This window comes from Hippopotamus amphibius, chromosome 1 (assembly GCF_030028045.1).
Source record: "Hippopotamus amphibius kiboko isolate mHipAmp2 chromosome 1, mHipAmp2.hap2, whole genome shotgun sequence".
Lineage (NCBI taxonomy): Eukaryota > Metazoa > Chordata > Mammalia > Artiodactyla > Hippopotamidae > Hippopotamus > Hippopotamus amphibius.
The window spans coordinates 81,555,811-81,578,770 of record NC_080186.1 but is presented as its reverse complement, the minus strand read 5'-3'; the positions used below and the strand labels follow the sequence as shown (position 1 = coordinate 81,578,770).

The 22,960-nt window shown below is 37.9% G+C and overlaps 1 protein-coding gene across 3 annotated transcripts in view; it reads right to left on the bottom strand.

The window, feature by feature from the left end:
* The window catches only part of MTF2 (metal response element binding transcription factor 2), a 72,278-nt gene extending 54,959 nt beyond the window's left edge, over window positions 1-17,319 (bottom strand). For 2 of the 3 annotated variants that reach the window (XM_057717642.1, XM_057717649.1), the window contains exon 1: window positions 17,028-17,258. Coding sequence is in view for 2 of the 3 variants with exons in the window: in XM_057717649.1 (XP_057573632.1) it covers window positions 17,028-17,032 (5 nt within the window). In the remaining variant the exon portion in view is untranslated. Of the gene's footprint in view, window positions 1-17,027 lie in introns of all 3 variants that reach the window. The other variant, XM_057717638.1, reaches the window with a different exon arrangement.
* Between the last annotated feature and the right edge of the window lie 5,641 nt (window positions 17,320-22,960).

Genomic DNA, 22,960 nt, shown 5'->3' with positions numbered 1-22,960 from the left:
CAATATCTATCAATATCCCAGCTGCCTTTTTTGCAGAAACTGACAGATCCTAAAATTCACATAAAGTAAGACTACTCAAATAACCTTGAAAAAGAACAACAAAACAAAAAGTGTGAGTCCTATCCGATTTCAGAACTTAAAGCAACAGTAATCAAGATGTTATGATACAGGCATAAGGATACATAAATGGATGGAATAAAATTAAGAATCCAGAAACAAACTCTTACATTCATAGTCAATTGATCTTTGAAAAGACTGCCAAAACAATTCCATGGAGAAAGAAGAGTTTTTTAAAAATGGTCCTAGGGAACTGGTATTCACATGTAAAAAATATAAAGCTGGACATCCACCTTACACCACACACAAAAATTAACACAAAATGGATCATAGGCTAAATGTAAGAGCTAAAACTATATAATTTTTAGAAAAAAAGCATAGGAGTAAATCTTTGTGACCTTGTGTTAGGAATAGCTTCTCAGATATGACATCAAAACCACAAGCAAAAAAAGAAAAAGGGATAAATTAAACTTCATCAAAATTAAAAACTTTTGTGCTTCAAAGGACACCATCAAGTGAAAAGACAACCCACAAGGAGAAAATAATTGCACATCATACATCTGATAAGGGACTTGTATCCAAAACATACAAAGAATGCTTAGAACGCTCAGTAAAAAGAGAAATAATCCAATTTTTTTAAATAGGCAAAGGAACTGAAGAGACAGTTCTTCGAAGAAGGCATACAACAGGCTAATAATTACAGGGTTTAAAACATGCTCAACAACATTGGCCATCACAGTAATGCAAATCAAAACCACAATAAGATACCACTGCATACCCACTAGGATGGTTATAATCAAAATGACAGACAAGTACAAACAAGGATGTGGAGAAACTGGAACTCTCAGAGCTGCTGGTGAGGCTGTAAAACAGTGCCGGGTCTTTGGAAAATGGTTTGGCAGTTCCTCAAAACGTTAAACATGGAGGTGTCATCTGACCCAGCAATTCCACTCCTAGCTACATACCCAAGAGAAATGGAAGCATGTGGCTATACAAATCCTGTACATGTATGTTTATAGTAGCATTATTAACAGCCAAAAAGTCAGAAAAAAACAATGTCAATCGAGCTTCCCTGGTGGCAGAGTGTTTGGGAATCCGCCTGCCAATGCAGGGGACATGGGTTCTATCCCTGGTCCGGGAGTATCCCACATGCCGTGGAGCTACTAAGCCCACAAGCCACAACTATTGAGCCCACATGCTGCAACTACTGAAGCCCACACACCTAGAGACCATGCTCTGCAACAAGAGAAGCCACCGCAATGAGAAGCCCGCACACCGCAATGAAGAGTAAGTAGCCCCCGTGCTCTGCAACTAGAGAAAGCTCACGTGCAGCAACGAAGACCCAATGCAGCCAATAAACAAATAAATAAATTTTTAAAATGTCAATCAACTGATGAATGAATAAACAAAACATAGTATGTCCACACAATGAAAAATATTTTAGCCATAGAAAGGAAGGAAGTACTGATATGTGCTACAACATGGATGTACCTTGAAAACATTATGCTAGGTGAAAGCCAAACACAAAAGGCCACAAAAATGTATGATTCTATTCATATGAAATGTCCAAGATAGGCAAAATATAAACACAGAAAGTAGATTAGTAGTTTTCAGGGGCTAGGGGGAGGAGGGGGAAATGGAGAATGAATGCTAATTGCTATGGGGTTTCTCTTGGGGGGGTAATAGATTGTTCTAAAATTAGATAGTAGCAGGATTCCCCTGGTGGTCCAATGGTAAAGAATCTGCCTCCCAAAGCAGGGAATGCAGGTTTGATCCATGGTCAGGGAACTAAGATCCCACATGCCGTGGGGCAACTCAGCCTGCGTGCCACAGTTACAGAGCCCATGCGCCCTGGAGCCCCCGCACCACAACTGGAGAAAGAAAACCTGCACGCCACAACTAAAGAGAAGCCCACATGCCTAAACAAAGAGCCCACGCACTGCAACAGAAGATTCCGCATGCTTCAATGAAGATCCCGTATGCTGCAACTAAGACCCAAAACAGTCAAAATAAATAAATAGATAAAAGAAAATAAAGTAATAAGTATTAAAAGATAAATAAAATTAGTGGTGATGATTCTACATTCAATTTTTTTAAAAGACACTGAATTATATACTTTAAAGGGATGAATTATAATAGCATGTGAAGTATCTCAATAAAACTTATTTTTTTTACTTTTTTTTTTAAATAATTCAAAACAAGCAAATTTTTAGCAGGAAGAAGTCATAGAAAAACTTAAGCCAATGAACTTTATACTTTCCATTTTATGTTTATACAAGAACAATAGGTAATAAAAAGCTGTCTTTCAATTAGCATAAAATAAAAACTCTACACAATAAGCAACACATCCAGCTTGATTGACAGGGCTTTTTCTTTCTTAATGATACACCAAATAACAGCACATCCTGCAATTGCTGGCATCTTATATTTGATAAAATACAGTATTTTACAGAGTTGTAATGAGCATCTTGGCAGGAAAAAACGTTTTCCATTTTGTGTAATTATTTTAGTGTGTACTAATATACTCAATCCTAAACTGATCATTATTGCTCAGAATAAAACTGAGTTAAAGTTAATATATAGAAAACCATTTAGTAAATAATAACAGAGATACTCAGATACGGCAAGAAATCATTTTGGCAACAAAATAACATTTAGGAAACACACTGGTCAAAAGAATAAAGTTTAAATCCCTTCAAAATATAAAATGCTTTCACAAGTTAACCTCTCATACAATGCTCATTCCCACTCCCCAATATTCCAATCACAACAATAATTCATTATTTCTCATAATTCCTGTGAGATGAAGTTGTCAAGAAACATACCATAAAGGGTCTGCTTATCTGTTATGTTTGGAACTTATATACAGCACAGGCTCACTTAGTATTCAAGTGATATTGGTTCTAGGACACCTCCTCCATCCCCTGACCCCTCAGATTCCAACATCCAAGGATGCTCAAGTCCCTTATATAAAATGGTATAGTATTTGCATATAACCTATCTTCCCATATACTTTAAATCATCTCTTGGTTACTTATAATAGCTAATACAATGTAAATGTTGTATAAATAATTGTCAATGCAAGACAAATTCAATTTTTGCTTTTGGGAACTTTTTGGAATTTAATTTCCTGTATATTTTCCATCTAAGGTTGGCTGAATCCAGAATGCAGAACCCCACAGATACGAGGGCTGACTGTATTTCTCAATCTTTTTTTCTTCCAACTTGGCCCAATGTTCCTGAAAATCCCATTAAAAATAGCAACTCACTACCACAGTAGTTAGTTCTCTTTCCTTTCATTTCTACTCCCCTTCCCGTTTTACTGAGGGAAAGGAGAGGCTTTTTTAAATACAGCTTCCCATGTTCCTGAGATGTCACCATTCTTGAGCAGTATTTCAAGGACTGGCTGTCTCCTCTAACCATCATTGGTATGACCAGCTGCTGGCTTTGGGAGCAAAGGGGGCGGGGGGGGGGGGAGTGAGGGTTCAACTCACAAGAAAAGTGTGAGTGCTGGTGTCCCAATGCCTTTCACATTCTGGGATCACTGGAAGCAGAAGGGAGCTCGCTCCCCACATTTCATCCTAAATTAAAGCCTGACATGCCTGGTACCCAAGTATGTATTGCCTCCTGATTAAATAAATATTGAAAAACTACAATATAAGAGACAAAGCCCAAGAAAACAGATTCCAAAGGAAACAATCCAGGGAACAGAGAACTTAAAAAATAAAGTCTATGGGAATTCCCCGGTGGTCCAGTGGTTTGGACTTGGTTCTTTCATTGCTGGGGCCCTGGGTTCAATCCCTGGTCAGGGAACTAAGATCCCACAAGCCGCAGCCAAAATTAAATAAATAAATAAATAAAGTCTGATCAATATACATAGAAAAAAATTAAGGATATGTTGCATTCAAAAACTGAAAATATGATGATGAGGAACAATCGGAGTCCAAGAATGAATTCCTGGAAATTAAAAATATGATTTAAAAAAACTTTAACTGGAAAAATAAGTCAATGAAAATGTCCCCAGATTACTGGTGGGGTGGGGGGGAAGGTAAATGATAAAGGAAATGGAAAATATAAAAGAAAAGATGCCTTCAACAAAGAGAATGCACAGCACAAAAAAAATTTTTTTCATCCACATGTACATTTTCGTCTCTAAAAATTAGGTCTACTTTCCATACTGCTCTGTAACATGCATTTCTTTTTTTTTTTTTTAATAACAATTTAACAGTATATTTGAAACATCTTTCCTTATCTAGAAACATATCTCCACAGCACCTTTTTATTTATTTCTGCTAATTAATATTTATTTTTCATTGAAATACAACTGACATACACTACATTAGTTTCAGATATACATGATTTGATATTTGTATACATTATGAAATGACAATAAAAGTGTAGTTAACATCAACTAGCAATAAGTAGTTAGCAATAAGTCTAGTTAACACCAGTCACTAGTTACAATTTTTTTCTCGTATGAGAACTTTTAAGATCTACTCTCTTAGCAACTTTCAAATATGCAATACAATATCATTAACTACAGATACTACGCTGTACATTACACCCCCATAACTTTATAACTGAAAGTTTGTACCTTTTGACCCCCTTCACCCATTTTGTCCAACCCACACCCACAGCCCACAACTCTGGCCACCACCAATCTGTTCTATCTATGAGCTTGGGTTTTTTGGTTGTTCTTGTTTTAGATTCCCCATATAAGTGAGATCATAAGAGTATCTGTCTTTCTCTGTCTAACTTATTTCACTTAGCATAATGCCCTCAAGGTATAGTTACATGTTGTCACAAATTACAAGGTCTCATTTTTTTTTCACGGCTTACTAATATTCCATGACACACACACATACACATCCCCATCTCATTTTCTTTATGCATTCATCCACTGATAGACACTAAGGTTGCTTCCATGTCTTTGCAATTATAAATAATGCTGCAATGACCATGGGAGGTATATACCACTGACCCTTGAACAAGTGGAGGTTAGGGGCACCAACCAACCCTCCACTCCCACCCCAATGCACAGTTAAAAATCTGAGTGCTGCTATTTCTGCCTCAAAAACAAAGGAACTGATAAATGACTCACTCAAGGTCAGGAAGCTGAAATAATAATAGATACACTCATAATCAAATCCTAGTTCTTTTGATTCCATATATTGTGATGTCTAATCAAACACAAAACCTCCCCCCATGCTTAGTTAATTTAAAGATTTATAAAATGAAAATACAGGTACTACATTTATTGAAAAAAATCCACATACAGGTGAATCCGCACGCTTCAAACCTGTGTCATTCTAGGTCAACTGGGTATCTTTTCAAGTTAGTATTTCCGTTTTCTTGAAATAAATACCCAGAAATGGAACTGCTGGAACATATGGTAGCCCTATTTTTAATTTTCTGAGGAACTTCCATACTGTTTTCATAGTGGCTGCACCAATTTACATTCCCACCAACAGTGCACAAGGATTCCCTTTCTCTATATCCTCACGAACATTTATTTCTTGTCTTTTTGGTAACAGCCAATCTAACAGGTGTGAGGGAATATTATTTTTTAAATAATAATAAAAGAAAATTTCCCAAGGTTGAAAGGAGACAGAAATCTTCAAAACAGGACTTTATAAGTACTGATTTTCAAAAATCCTAAATGTGCATGAAATTGCATAACACTGAAAACAGAAGACTTGGTAAGCTTCCAGAGAAAAATCAAGTTACCTACAAAAGAAAGAGAATCAGAATTAGACTTAAGAGCAACACTAGATTCTAGAAGACAACGGACTGCCTCAAAATTGTGAAGAAAAATAATGTTCAAACTAGAATCCCAATCAACCAAACTAAATTTGAAAAAGTGAAGGCATATAAAATAAATGTTAAGATCTTAAACCAAGGACTTCCTAGGTGGCACAGTGGTTAAGAATCCTCCTGCCAATGCAGGGGACATGGGTTCGATCCCTGCCCCAGGAAGATACCACATGCCACAGAGCAACTAAGCCCGTGTGCTACAACTATTGAGCCTGCACTCTAGAGCCCGTGAGCCACAACTATTGAGCCATGTGCCGCAACTACTGAAGCCCATGCGCCTAGAGCCTGTGCTCTGCAACAAGAGAAGCCATCAAAATGAGGAGCCCACGCAGCACAATGAAGAGTAGCCCCCGCTCGCTGCAACTAGAGAAAGCCTGTGTGCAGCAACAAAGACCTGACACAACCAATAAAAAAATTAAAAAGTTAAAAAATTAAAGAAAAAAAAAAGATCTTAAACCAAGACTTGAGGTTCTGGCTCTAGTGGAGTGAGGAAATATCCTCAAGAAAGAAAAAACATGGGATGCAGGAAATTTGCACCCAGCCCAAGAGAACAACATAGAGAATCCCCATAATGGCAGCCATGAGAAAAATCTAGAGAGCAACAAGTCTGGATTAGAAAAAGAAAAAGAAAAAGAAAAAGAAAAAGAAAAAGAAAAAGAAAAAGAGAAAGAAAAAGAGAAAGATAAGACAGGACAGGACAGGACAGGAAAGGAAAGGAAAAGAACCCCAAAGAACAGTGTTTGAGGAAAAACGGAGGATTTAACAAACTAAACAGTATAAAACACCAGATAAGACAAAGGCAGAGAAAACATGAAAAAGTGTTAGAAATTTTAAGGGAAAAAATATTATAAGAAAGGAACTGTAATCATGGTTCTATCTAGCACTGCAGACAATAATATTCACTTGGTAAAAATCATATAAAAGCAGTTTATTAATTTTCAGCCTTTAGAATCAACTATAAACAAGGCACAGATAATTACAGTTAAGAAGAGAATATTAAATGTTATCAAAATTTAAAACAAAAAAGCAATGTGAAGATGACAAAAACTGAGCAGTGAAAGGATGAAGAGAAACCAAGGCAAAGGAAGGGAGTTTAATCATACTTGCCTTACATGGTGGAGGAATAAAGTTTAAAGCTGTTGGACTATGAAAAAAAGATTTCAGTTTAAAGTTAAAGAACTAACCAATAGAAAACCCAAAAATTTGGAAAGGGGAAAACAGATGTAGGGCATAAGTGAACTGAATCTTTATTTATCACAGCAGGAATGTCTTTACACAGCAGAATGCCTAAGTGAATACATCAAATAGTAGTATAAAAGTATCATAGCATTATGGAGATTATGAGCAGAACAAAAATATAACACTTAAAAATAAAGTAATTCTCTCTCAAAGCAGGACTCAGGAGGCCTAAAGACTGTAGTTTTTCGTTTTAAATCCTTCTGTTTCTGCACTCTGATATTTTTAGTCAACTACACACATTACCCCACTAAAGGAAATTTTAAAGCGTTCAGCATAAATGAAAAATATGCTTAGAAATGAGGCAATGAGATTAAAGGCATTTTTGGTAGCTGTTCGAGTGATATAGATTACTTTTTAAAGTTTTGCTTAATATTTAAATTTCCTACAAGTGTATTATATGTATAAAAATATGTTTATTAATAAAACTGTAAATGAGAGCTGAAGTTGAAACTATTTTTTCTAGGAGCTTGGATAAGGACTCAGCTGAAGTTTAAACTATTTTTTCAAAGAGCTTGTATAGGGACTTTCCTGGTGGCACAGTGGTTAAGAATTCGCCTGCCAATGCAGCAGACATGGATTTGAGCCTTGGTCCAGGAAGAATCCCCATGCAGAGCAACTAAGCCCATGTGCCACAATTACTGAGCCTGTGCTCTAAAGCCCGTGAGCCACAACTACTGAGCCCATATGCCACAACTACTGAAGCTCACACATGTAGAGCCCATGCCCCTCAACAAGAGAAGCCACTACAATGAGAAGCCCGTGCACCGCAACAAAGAGTAGCCCCTGCTCGCCACAACTACAGAAAGCCTGTGCAGCAACCAAGACCCAACACAGCCAAAAATTAATTAATTAAAGAAAACAAAGAGCTTGGCTACATAAAGGAGAGAAGGCTACAAACATCTGGATACAAGGTGAATGCCTTTTTCCGTTTTTAAGTATGAGAAGTCTTGCCCATGTTTCTAATATGAAAGGAAGATATCAAAAAATAATTGAAAACACAACTCAGAGAAACTGAATCCTTAAGGAAAAGACTAGCTTTGAATCAAAGAAGGTATATTTCTTCTAATGTGAGGTTGGGTACATTTATACTTAAATTGGTAGATGTGAAGATAGAAAGTTAAAGTAGTTCATGTTTGAGAGCCTCAGATTTTTTCCAAGAAGAGGGACTTTGCTGGTGGTGCAGTGAGACATGGGTTTGATCCCTGGCCCGGGAAGATCCTACATGCCACGGAGCAACTAAGCCCGTGCACCACAACTACTGAAGCCCATGCGCCTAGAGCCCATGCTCTGCAACAACAGAAGCCATAGCAATAAGAAGCCCATGCACCACAACGAAGAGTAGACCCTGCTTGCCACAACTAGAGAAAGCCTGCCTGCAGCAACAAAGACCCAATGCAGCCAAAAAATAAAAATAAAAAAAATTTTAAATAAAATAATAAAGTAACTTCTTTTAAAACAAATTTTAAAAATAATTGCTTACAAAATTTTTTTTTTCCTAAGAAGTGACAAAAATCTGCTTAAGAAGAGAACAGGAATGCTAAACACCCTGCAATGCATAAAACCAACCTAACTCCCTAAAAAAAGAGTAGAATGTAGTAGCAGGTCTCAAGGTATGGTACCTGGGTCTACAAGGTCTACAAAGTTATAGCTAGTTTCAAAATAATATTAAGACATTATCTGCCCTTTTCACTCATTCTCCCACAACTGTAAAGTGGAATTTTCCAGAGGCTAAATGATATGTGATGATTTCACTCTTAAGATTAACAGGGTGTACACATATGTATTCTCATTTTTAAATTCTCTTAGTTTTAATTTATAATCAGTAAATATTAATAGAGATAGCCCATGTAAAATTTCTTGAGATCCTCAAGAAAGAAGAGTGTAAAGGGGTCCTGAGACCAAAAAATTTGAGAATCCACTGCACTAGTGAATTCTAAAAGGATATTCTAAATTTTTAATCTTTGCAAATAACGACTTTTGTTTGTTCCTCTCTAATGAACAACAATAAAACTCCTGAAACAAAAAAACTGAAAAACAGGGACTTCCCTGGTGGTCCAGGGGTAAAGAATACACCTTCCAACGCAGGGGACGTGGGTTCAATCCCTGGTTGGGGAACTAAGATCCTACATGCCGTGGGGCAACTAAGCCCATGTGCCACAACTGTTGAGCCTGTTCGCCTCAACTACACAGAGAAAACCCACATGCCACAACTAGAGAGAAGCCTGTGTACTGCAACTAAAGATCCCACATGCCACAACAAAGATCCTGTGTGCTGTAACTAAGACATGATGCAGCCAAAAATAAATAATTTTTTTAATTGAAAAACATCATATTCTGCAGCCTGTTTTTGAAAAAAGAGAAATCTAAGAGATGGATTTAGACAAAGCAGAAAAAACTGTGAGACCTAGGAAACAACAGAGAAGAGGACATTCAGGAGAAACAGGATTTGGGGAAGGATTCTATTCCCCTTGACAATTCTCATCAACCTAAAGGAAAAACAGTGCCCATTGTTTTCATTATAATCTAGAACCTTATTTTAGTTTTAGAAAGTTCCTAGAAGGTTATTTACTTCCTAGCTAATGAAAAAAAAAAATCCCTCCTTATAATATCCCCAAATAGGGACTTCCCCAGTGACCCTGTGGTTAAGAATCTGCCTGCCAATGCAGGGGACACAGGTTCAATTCCTGGGCAGGAAAGATCCCACATGCCGCAGAGCAACTAAGCCTGTGTGCCACAACTTCTAAGCCTGTGTTCTAGAGCCCACAAGTCACAACTATTGAAGCCTGCACGCCTAGAGCCTGTGCTCTGCAACAAGAGAAGCCACCACAATGAGAAGCCTGCACACCACAAGGAAGAGTAGCCCCCACTTGCCACAACTAGAGGAAGCCAGCACACAGCAACAAAGACCCCACACAGCCAAAAACATATAAATAAATTTATTTTTAAAATAATAATGATAATATCCCTAAATATGATGATCATCTAGCCTTTGATTAAACGCTTCCATGAAAGGAGAATTCTCTACCTCACAACACCTAAATGCAATTTTATAAAACATTTAACAGTTCACAAGGTTCCCACAAAATTCCTCTAACTACTTTATTAACCACATATTTAAAATATTTTAAACGAGTGTGATGGAAACAGTACTAAAATATTTTTCTTTTTCAAGTATGAAAAACATACCTATTATTCATCTTTCCTTTTTGTAGTTCTTAATAATATTTTAATAAGAACTGGTAAGTTTCTAAACTTGACCTTAGAACAAAATTTAGTACTTCTTAACCCTGGCTGCAAACAAAATCAAGTGGGAAAAAATCTTAAACATATATACAAAAGTCTGCACCAAACCTCTCAAATTAGAATTTCTAGGGTACGAGTTCTAAGAAACTGGTCTTGTTTGTCTTGGTTCGGTTTTTCAGTTTTCTATTGATAGCTCTATGGGTGCTTATCTAACGTCAATTAGAACTATCAGCACTGGTTATCCCAAAACACCAAGGGCCAGTATTTTTCAAATTTTAACTAAATATGGTTTTTAAAATTCTAAATATATTATACTCAACAGGATACATGGCTGTTTAGTTAACAGGTCTGAAGTTATAATCATGAGTAGGGCAAAATAAATTATTCATTATTAGACATAATCATCTTCTGGAGAGGAAAGCTGTAGAGGGTGTTTTTAGTGCATAGGCTTCATTATATATGTACATGGTTCTCTTGTTCTATACAACTCTTCCGCAAAAAGATTTTGGTAAATAATACTAACCAATTACACTGCACCTAGAGTTTATAAAGTGCTTTCTCCTTTATTTTCCTTCTTGACCCTCCCAGCAACCCTGTGAATAACACACGTGGGTAACATCCTCATTTTGTAGGTAAAGAAACAAAAACTGCTGCAGAGCTAGCAGATTAAACAAAGACCCAAATTTTCGGAGTATACATTCAGTACTTTCCAGCAGACAACTGTGTCTTTCCACTCCAACCTCCACTACAACCTAAAAAAACTGTGGGAGCTTTTTCTGCAATATAAACTTCACCAGTAAGGGCAGAGAAAAACAAGAGCTAATCTTCAGTTTGTTTTTAGAACCTGACTGACCAAAATCAAACAAATTTGACCTATTCTTGCTATGCTTGCTTTGATCCACTTTTGTCCCCCTAATTTTTATTTTTTAATCAATCATTTTAGTTTGAGATAACTGTAGATTTAATATGCAGTTGTAAGAGATAATAAATTCCATGTAACTCATACCCAGTGGTAGCATCTTTGAAAACTATAGAATAATATCACAACCAAAAATATTAACATCAATACAGTCAAAATACCAATATTTCCATGATCACAAGGATCCCTCACATTGCCCCGTTCCCCTAATTTTTAAATCCTTATCTTAGGCAACATTTGGAAGTAAATACCCATTAAGTCCCTATTCAGTTATATCTACTCAAAATAAGAGAACTGTCTTCACAAGCCATTAAAAAAAACCTTTATGTTACACAAATTATTGGTTAGGACTGCCACCACATAATGTAAGATTCTTAAATACTTCTACATTACCCCTTGCAAAACTGGATTTTTCAAGCTAAGACTGCAGTTCTAGTTTTATGAAACAAAAAATTTAACCAACATGCATACTGATTCCATTTATATAAAGTTCTATTCAAAATTAAAGTCAATAGTAATTAGGGAAAGAGAAGACTGAGAAAGGCTACATGTGAGCTTCCTAGAAAGAGAGAAGTACTCTACACCATGATAGGCTTATGAGATACAGTTATATCCATTTGTCAAATGTACTGGAATTAGGTAATAGTTTCTTAGATATGACATCAAAAACAAAAGCAAAAAAACAAAAAGCGATAAATTAAACAATCAAAATTAAAAAACTTCTGTGCTTCAAAGGTCACCATCAAGTGAAAAGCCAACCCACAGGAGAAAATAATTGCACATCATACATCTGATAAGGGACTTGTATCCAAAACATACAAAGAATGCTTACAACTCTCAGTAAAAAGAGAAATAATCCAATTTTTTTAAAATAGGCAGTGTTCGTATCACTTCGGGGTCACCAAAAAAAGCAATAAATAAATAAAATAAAATAAAATAAAATAAAATAAAATAGGCAAAGGGTGTGAATAGACAGTTCTTCAAAAAAGGTATACAGGGACTTCCCTGGTGGCTCAGTGGTTAAGAATCTGCCTGCCTATGCAGGGGACACGGGTTTGATCCCTGCTCCAGGAAGATCCCACATGCCGAGGAGCAACTAAGCCTGTGCGCCACAACTACTGGGCCTGCGCTCTAGAGCCCACGAGCCACAACTACTGAAACCCACACACCTAGAACCCACCCTCCACAAGAGAAACCACTGCACTGAGAAGCCTTCACACTACAATGAACAGTAGCCCCGCTCACCACAACTAGAGAAAGCCCGCACACAGCAACGAAGACCCAATGCAGCCAACAAATAAGTAAAAAGAATTTAAAAAACCAAAGCAGATATACAACAGGCCAATAACTACAATTTAAAACATGGTCAACAATAGCCATCAGGGTAATACAAATCAAAACCACAACGAAGGACCTCCCTGGTGGCACAGTGGTTAAGAATCCTCCTGCCAATGTAGGGGACATGGGTTCGAGCCCTGGTCAGCAAAGATCCCACATGCCACAGAGTAGCTAAGCCCGTGTGCCACAACTACTGAGCCTGTGCGCTAGAGCCTGTGAGTCACAACTACTGAAGCCAGCACACCTAGAACCCATACTCCGCAACAAGAGAAGCCACCACGAGAAGCCTGCACACCATAATGAAGAGTAGTCTCCACTCACTGCAAGGAAGAATAGCCCCTGCTTGCTACAACTAGAGAGCCCTGGTGCACAGTAACAAAGACCCAACACAGCCAAAAATAAATAAATAAATAAATAAATAAATAAATAAATAAATAAATAAATTTATTTATCTAAAAAAACCCACGAGATACCACTGCACACCCACTAGGATGATTATAATCAAAAAGACAGACAAGTACAAGCAAGGATGTGAAGAAACTGGAACCCTCAGAGTTGGCGGTGAGGCTGTAACAGGGTCTTTGGAAAATGGTTTGGCAGTTCCTCAAAACGTAAAACACAGAGGTATCATCTGACTCAGCAATTCCATTCCTAGCTACGTACACAAAGAAATGGAAGCATGTGTCTGTACAAACCCTGTACATGTATGTTTATAGCAGCATTATTCATAATAGCCAAAAAGTGAGAAAAAACACAATGTCAATCAAGTGATGAATGAAAAAACAAAAGACAGTATGTCCACACAATGAAATATATTTTAGCCGTAAAAAGGAAAAAAGTACTGGACTTCCCTGGTGGCGCAGTGGTTAACAACCTGCCTGCCAATGCAGGAGACATGGATTCAAGCCCTGGTTCGGGAAGATCCCATATGCTATGGAGCAACTAAGCCTGTGCACCACAACTACTGAGCCTGTGCTCTAGAGCCCTCAAACCACAACTACTGAAGCCCACGAGCCTAGAGCCTGTGCTCCACAAGAGAAGCCATTGCAATGAGAAGCCCACACACCGCAACAAAGAGATTAGCCCCTCCTCACAACTAGAGAAAGCCCGAGCGCAGCAATGAAGACCCAGCAAAGCCAATAAAAAAAATAAATTAAAAGAAAAAAGTAAGAAAGTACTGATACATGCTACAACCTCGATGTACCTTGAAAACATTATGCTACGTGAAAGAAGGCAAACACAAAAGGCCACAAAAATGTATGATGCCATTCATGTGAAATGTCCAAGATACGCAAAATATAAAAACTGAAAGTAGATTAGTGGTTGTCCAGGGTAGGGGTAGTGAGGACTGGAGAGTGACTACTAATGGATACAGGCTTTCATTTCGGGGTAATAAAATGCTCTGAAATTAGATAATGATGACGGTTGCACAACTCTGAATATACAAAAAAAATCACTGCATTGTAACACGGTGAATTATGTATAAATATAATACATGCATTATATCTCAAGCTATTATTAGAAGTGTAGAGTTAATATTTGTGCATTTCAATATGTGTAAATTTTCCCTCAAAAAAATTTTAAAAATAATAAAAACAAAGGAGTAGGGAGTGGGTAGAAGTACAGATGAAACAAGCACGTATACAAAACAGTTCATTATACTCCTGTTCACTTTGTATGTGTTTGAAATTTTATGTGTAAAAGTAACAAAATAAATTTTTTTAAATAGCAAGGTAAACTAATCTTCCCAAAATCCATTTTTGTTGTCTTTGGCAAAGGAAAAAGACTCTTTTATCTTAAAAAGACCAGCGACATTGCCACCTTCATTATTCTTTTGCAATGTTATATGAAAAGAGATATGACAGAAGACACAGTATGTGGCAAAAATGAAGATTACTTCATCTTAAAAATGTACAAAGAGAATTTGCATCTCCTTAGTTCAAAGACAGTTCCTTACCCATGGGTTCCTGTGGTTTTCATGGTTCATGTGTGTGACAACTCCTAATAAATGGATGCAACAATATTGTGCTGTCCAATAGAGCAGCCACATATGGCCATTTAAATTTTAGTTTTAATGAAGTAAATTAAGTTATAAATTTAATTATCAGCCTCACCAGTTATATTTCTACTGTTCAACACCACACGTGCCCATGGCTACCATACTGGAAACAGCATCTATAGATATCTGCCACCACTGCAGAAAGTTGTATTGGACAACACTAATCAAATACATAAAAAACATCCACAAAGTACCATATTCCAATTTAGACTTGTTACACTGTATTTTGTTACAAGAAGCAAATCTTGAAGAACAGGGGAAATAAAGCATTAAAAATATCAACCAAGGAATACCATTCATGGAAGTTTACACTAACTAAAGCTGCAGTTAAATTTTACTTTCAAAACCACCAAGCTACAGATGTTGGCCATGGCAACTGCTCAGAGGCAAATTTCCCCATCTGTTAAAATAGATTATCACTATACTGCCAGTTTCCTAAAGTCAGATGTGAAGATTATGCTAAAATATATCCTTTCAATCAAAGGTCTAATGAAAAGGTATATTTATAAATCCATGACATCAAAGAGCTTACAACCCATAGCAAAATACACAAAATAAAATTTCTTTCCTAATTGAGCTATGAGGTAACAAGCATAATTTAAATACATTTTGCTTTATCTAGAAAAGAAGTTTAACCAGATGATTTCTATACTTCTGGTTCTAAAATTGTGTGTGCATTTCATCTTGATAGATGTCCGTTAATGCCCACTGACATGAATATGCAGTATCAGGAAACAGGTGCACTCAATTCAAATATTTTAGAATATTTTTAGCACTTAAAAAAAATGAAGGTGAGTAAATTTAAAATGTGAGTTCAAACAGATTTTTATATTTAGGAACCTAAAAAAACAAAAACAAAAAGTTACACCTTGTATTCCCTTCACAAGCTATCACTACAAACGCTTGGAGTCTGAATAACATTCCAAATATCAAGAACAGAATATAAATTTAAAATCAGTTCTTTCCTTGCCAAAACTACTGGACACTTACAGCTGTTAGTCAAAATGGCTCCATTTAAAGCATTTCAAAGCTCTGAAAAGGTCACTCAATAATTTAAATACATTTTATTTTATCCACATTAAATACTTCTAAATTTCCTGTCTTTGCAATCCACTGCCCAAAAAAGAAATTCTCAAGAAAGAATGAAAACATGGAAATTGAAACCAGCCTATAGGCAAAGTATACAGAAGGGTCACCTGGAATCAATCTAAAGGAGAAAGTTACTACTACCGGAGCATCTGGAGTCAAATTAAATCAGGCACTATTTACATATTTCTAGTTCTATACTGACCTCACATGGTGCTTTCTTATGTTATACACAGGCCTACCCAGTTTTATATATCTGAATTAGTAAATGGGTTCTATCTTTAACTAAAGTTAAATGTTTTAAAGAACAGAATAGCATTCCATATCCCTTTACCCATTGTTCACGAACCCTCACAGTTCGTCAAATCACCCCGATAAATCCATCTGTTCCCTCTAGCTGCTTCCAAAGAAAAATTCTAGCAACCAAGGACGCCAGATTGTAAAACACACAGTTAAGAGTTCTGGCACTACTAAAACATGCTAAGAAATCTTGGCAAATTAGTTAAAATCCCTTAAACCGTAATTACCTCCGTTGTAAAAATGAATACAATGATACAAATCTATACCCAAGCAGGCAAACGAGTTAGATTTAATTAAACAGAAGAATGTCTCAGATTTTTGGTGGGCTCCCAACATAAGGTATCTCGCCCCCATCTCACACTTTCCCTCTCACTTCTTCCCTTTAAGCTTTCAGGGTTTTGGTCTCAGGCTCTACTTGGTGTTCCCCTTATCCTCGTACTCCATCCTGCCCTTTTATTCTGCCCCCATACTCCAATTCCATACAATTCCACCACCCTCCCGTTTCAAGCTGCTACTTCCCTTTGGGGCCCCTAAGGTCCCAGGCAACCCCTTCATTCTGGTCCCCACATCTCCCTCAGTCCCCATTTCCTAACGGCTCCTCCCCTCGGTTCCCCACCCCCTCATCACCAGGTTCATCCTGCCCCTCCAACCGTCTCCCGCCCCCAGGTTCCTTCCTGCCCCTCCAAACACAGCTTCCCCGTCTCAACGTTTCATCTCGTTCCTCCAACCGACTTCCCCAACGCCCTGCGCGCTCCTTTAGTCCCTATTTTCTCCAACACCCAACTGACTACTTCTTTCCATCCATTCTTTACAACATATACATATATACAACGCACCCCCATATGCACACTGGAGCCCCCACCCCCACCGTGAGCCTCCATCTTTCCCTTTTATACTTGCTTCCTTTCTTCCTCCTCCCCACCCCCTCCACCTCCTCCGGAAGAGCCTGGTTCCCAGGCCAAGGTCTCTCACCTCATTCGGTCACTTCAGTGGTGCCAACCGCTTCATACAGGAAAAAACAACCAATCACGACCCCGTGGGCGCTTCCCCTGCGAGTCCGAGCACTTACTGGGCACCCGCCCCACCGGGCACCCCGCACATACACGCGCACAAACCGAGGTCCTGGGGACGAGAGTTGGGGGGCAGAGTGAGCGTCCTTACACCGGCCTCAAACACAGCCCACTTCGCTACAACCCTTCGCCATTTTGGTTTCCCGCGGACTGGCGGTGCATTCTGGGAACGCGAAGCGACTCGGGTGCCGAATGGCAGCTCTCCAGAGCAGCGAGGGGGCGGAGACTGCGGAGCGAGCGCGGAAGAACACCGTGCCTTGCGCTCTCGGCCGGAGCTGAACAAAGAAGGACTCTTTAACTTTGTGGTGGGGCTAAGTTCTTCCGCCGCCGGCGCTAACACAATAGTGAACGCTGTGCTTGGGACCGTCGGCCGTCTTGAGGCTGTTTCTGTTGTAGAGGAAAGCCTGTGTCCAACTTTCACACTGCATGTTCTGTTTCTGAGAAATGGAACGGTGCTCCCTATGTTCTGCCTTTCCAGTTTCCTTTCTGTGGAGAAAATCTCTTATCGTCAGCGTGAGGCCTGCTGTCCTAATTTCATTCAGCGGGGAAGAGACGCTGAATGTCAGAATTATATTTTGTTTGGCGATTATGGTCCGGCCCCAAATTCCTTTCTATCAGAAATTGCTTATATAGAAGATTTTCGGACTTTTTTTTCCTTGAAGATGAAGGGTTTATCTGTTTATCTGCTTTGCAAATCCTTACTAATTGTGATGAAATCTGAGAATAATTTCGTGCAAAGTGGTTTGTTTTAGGAATACAGAACTTTTTCGTACTAGGGCAGACCCTTAGCCTGCCAATATTCTGCTGCCGACAGAGGTCCCAAGTGACAGTGCATGCTTGTCTCTGTGACTTCCACGTAGATAAAACCCAGCTCCTCTTAGTAGCCGCATGTGGTACGTTTGTTTATATTTTTAAAATCATTTTATATTTTTGGCTCTTATTACATCACAGGGATAATTAGCACCATGTTTTTAAGTCTGTGGAAGAAGAGAGCCTCAGTTTGTGTGCTACCTTTCAAGTGTAACTTTAAACTCTGTGATAACACATTTTATCATAAATTTATCTTCAGTGCCCTTCACACTTTTCGGTTGAGTGGAATTTAAAACAATTAGATGCAGTCCAAAAATGGATAAAGATATTACATAAACAGGTGTATTTGCTGTGCAGCTAAGCCTAATCATAGAATATCAGTTTTAGAGAACTTTTGGTCTAAATTCTCAACATTTTTTTCAAGTGGTCAGCAAGCCTCAGCTTCAGCATCTTCAGTGGTTCAGTACCTCAGAGGCAGTCATTTCAGTTTAACAAAGGCTGATAATTAGAAAGTTATTTCTTATATAGATGTACAATCTGCCTTCCTATAATTTCTACTTACTGGTCTAACTTTTTGCTTCTTTAGCCACACGAAAGTGTTCTAATCTCTTATGCATTAGAGAAGTCAGTAATGCCTGTCCTTGGGGGCAGGGGGGAACCTTGCTGTTTCTCTGTGTAATTATATGAGTACAAAAGTGCAGTTATTTAATTTAAGGAAGCCAGATGCTCAAGGAATCAAGGGCACTGAGGGAGGCACCATAAAAGAATTTCTGTAACTGTGGTCTTAGGAATTTCTGTTAACTAAGCAACATGCAATGGATTAGAAGAAACAAATGTCAAACCCCTCAGAAGTACAAAGCAAAATAACTCCAGTTGGAGTAAATTGTACCCTTTATTGTTATGTATTTCTGTGATAGTCATAAGGGTTGTTCACAAAAAATCTGGTTCTCCTTTGTTCCAGACACAGAGTCAAATTGCACTCTTTTGCACCCTTGAAGTTAGCATGGCCATGTAACTCACTTTTACTAATAGAATGGAAGAGGAAATGAATCCCTTTCTAGGAAAATTTTTAAGAGGCACATTCCCCTCCCCCTTACTGTGGTGACCATGGAAGCATGTGTTGAGATAGAACATCCATCACTTTGAGTCCCTAAATGACAGCAAGCAGAGACTAAAGTTGTGCAACCATTACCACAATCCAGCTTTAGAACATTTCTACCACCCTAAAAGAATTCATTATGCCCGTTTTCAATCAATCCTTTTTCCAGCTTCCAAACCCAAGCAATCTGGTATCTGTCTCTACAGAGTTGCCTTTTCTGGCCATTTCATATAAACGGACTCATACAGTATGTAGTCTTTTGGTCTAACTTCTTTCACTCAGCACAATGTTTTTGAGGTTCATTCATGTTGTACCATGTGTCCCTAGTTCTTTCCTTTCTATTGCTGCATAGTACTCCATTGTATGAATGTGCCCTATTTTGTTTCTCCATTCACCAGTTGATGCACATTTGGATTGTTTACAGTTTGGGGCTATTATGAATAACACTGCTTTGAACATGTGTGTACAAGTCTTTTATAGATACTTGTTTTTATTTTTCTTGGATAGATTCCTAGAAGTGGAATAGCTGCATGGGACGGTAAGTTTATATTAACCTTTTAAGATACTGCCAAACTGCTTTCCAGAGTGTGAACAATGTGGGAGGGTTCTGATTTCTCCACATCCTCACCAATACTTGTTATTGTCTATCTTTCTTGTTTTACTCATTCCAGTGAGAGTGAAGTGGCTTCTCCTTGTGGTTTCAATCTGTATTTCCCTAATTGCTAATCATATTGAGCATCTTTTCATGTGCTTATTAGCCATTCTTATATCTTGTTTGGTGAAGCATATATTCACATCTTTTACCTACGTTTTAACTTTACTGTTTGTCTTCTTTTTATCAAGTTATAAGAAGTCTTTATATATCCTGGATACAAGTTGTTTATCAGATACATGATTAGCAAATATTTTCTGCCAGTCTATGGTTTGTCTTTTCATTTTCTTAATAGTGTCTTTTGAAGCACAAAAGTTTCTTAATTTTGATAAAGTCCAATATATCTTTTTTCAATGCCATATGTTTTTGATGTTATATCTAAGAACTCTTTGCCTGACCCAAAATCACAAAGATTTTCTATCATGTTTTCTTATGGAAGTTTTATAGGTTTAGCTCTTACATTTAAGTCCATAATCCATTTGAGTTAATTTTTGTGTGCACTGTGAGGTATGGACCTATATTCATCTTTTTGCATGTGGATATTTAATTTGAGAAACAAACTCTTGTTATGTTAAGCCACTGCAATTTGGAGTTGTCTGCCACCCAGCATATTTTAGTTTACTCTGACTGAAACAATCCAGATATGTTAATATGTAACAGAACTCAATAATAGCATTGCGCTCTCTACCATATTCAAAGCCAAAAATGAAAAATACAAAAATTGAAAAATCACAGAGAATGTTATAAACCTACAGGCTCTCAATTATTAGCTATTACTGTCTGTGGAGGAAGAGTAGAAGACCTTTTACATTATTCATTGTGGCATTGGTCTGAAAAGGGAAATGGATCTGAAACATAAAAAAAAAAAAATGTTTTCATAATAATCAAATCAAGAGGATTTGTTGAAATTCCTTTCCTTTTTATCCAAAGCTTAAATGTCCATATATAACATGAACATCGCTTTTAACCCCAGTTATTTGTTGTAAAAGTATACATAGCAAATTTAGACCCCTCATATAATGTATCTTAAAATATAGTGTGCCCATTAGCAATTTATTACCATTTCCAAATTCACCCTTCATTACTTGCTTTGTGAAAATGGATGTGGACCCTTTAAATATTTTTCCCTCACCAGCTGGCATAATGTTAAGCTTTGTCAGAGGAGAATGCGAGAGAAACCATGCATTATAAAGTGGTTTTCCTTTGTGGTTCCAAAGTGCACTCTTAGCAGCCTCCTGCAGTGTGCACAGCTGCTCCAGAGCTGGGATCCTGGAGCACATGCACCTTCCTGAGGCTTGTCAAATAGTCTTTCCCATACCCTACTCTCAGAAGAATTTACATGTGCTTCTGTAAAGTGATATTTGTGCTGTCTTGGTAGTCAAAAATTTAAGGCAAGTGAAAACTGTGTGTGCAATCAAAACAAATCACTCAGTTAAAAGTCATAAGGGACTCCACTGGCGGTCCAGTGGTTAAGACTCTGCACTTCCATTGCAGGGGGCACAGGTTCGATCCCTGGTTGGGGAACTAAGGTTCTGCATGCTGCATGGCACGCCACCCACCCCCCCAAAAAGGTTCCAATTCGTGCTTGTGACATACCCTGCTTATGATACAAGTTTTTGAAGATTAAATCACCAAAAGCTAAGAGGAAGGGGATGAGAGAGAGAGAGAGAATATTATCCAGTGATAAGAAAGATAAACCATCTTATCTGCTTCACCCTGCTGTTTTGTCCACTGAGCACTCAAAGATGTGGACAAGGCAAGAGAGAAAGCATGATATGAGAGACAGAATAACAGAAGCAGGAACACTGGAAGACAAAGGACCTCAGTTGCTGGCCAGCCTCTCTCACTTTATTAGCTGAGTGATCTTGGACAAGTTTTCTAAACTCTCACAGCCTGAGCTTCTTTGTGAGCTCAATGGAGAGGGTGAGAATATCAACATTAAAGCTTTATCATTTGGATTAAATGAAATAATATGTGTAAAAGTACTTTATTTTCTTCTCTTACAGCAATTGTTACATGTCTGACTCCCCTGATTCAACTGCAAGCTTCTTGAGGGTAGGAAGGCATCACTATTTTTTATATCCCTATTCCTGGAAACATATCTGGACCACAGATCTGCCTTTATATAAATAAAATTTTAGTGGATATTTCTTTAACAATAAATAACAGAAAAACTGTGCTATACAGTGTTCAGGACAGAGTACAAGCATTATGGGCTGGAGGACTTAGAGTCTGGAGATTGTGCCATTAATAAGTAATTGAGATACAATACAAATGTGCAGAGGTGTGAAAGGATGTGATGTATGCTAGGAATGAGAACAAATTTAGTGAAACCTAGCGTGAAAGATGGAAACAAGGATTGAAAGATGGTTGTGTCTTATTGTGAGAGACCTTGTATGACAAGTGGTAGCAGTCAAGACTTTTTTTGATTGCAGGGGTCATGACTGTAACCAGAATATGCCTTGAAAAGGTGCAAACCCTTGCCTTGGTATTGCCTAGAAACAGAAACTATAAAAAGGTATGAAGATTCTCCATCTCTCTCTCATCTCTCTCATTCCCTCTCTCTCTCTCTCATTTCTTCTCCTCTCTGAATGATGTTTCATTCCCTTCTTCTGCAGATGGCATTCTCTGTTTAGTGGGAAACAGGGCTTTTTGGAAGGTTATGTTTTCCATAGGAACCAATTAAGAAAAGGGAATTTTCTCCCTCTACCTCCTTCCCCCATCCCTACTCCCCACATTTAGAGTTCCAGAAAAAAAAAAAAAATCCCAGGGAAGTATTCTGTTGGGCCAGGCTTGGGTCACACGCCCAACCTGAACCAAATGTTATAGGCAGGAAGGTGAGATATTCAACAAATATTGGATCAGTGCCCATCCCTGTAGCCAAAGAAGTGGAAATCTTCTTAGCTGCCATCACAAGGGGCAGATAATTGGACTGGAAGATAAGATGTTTTCCCAAAGAAGGATTTGCTCTTCTGGGCTATCAAAATATTTTTAATCTACTAACATGCAATGAAGTTTGAACTTCCATTATTATAATAATAGTAATAATAATAACATTTATTGAATGTTTACCCTCTGCTAAGATATGTGAAAAAGTATTTTACATATGCTATTTTACTTAATATTCCCAAGAATCCTTTGAAGCAGATATTATCAATTCCTATTTTACAGGTAAAGCAACTGAGGTATAGAGAAGATAAGCAAATTGTCCAGGATCACACAGTCACACAACAGTAAGTGCAGGTTTGAATTTTTTTTGGCCACGCCAAGCAGC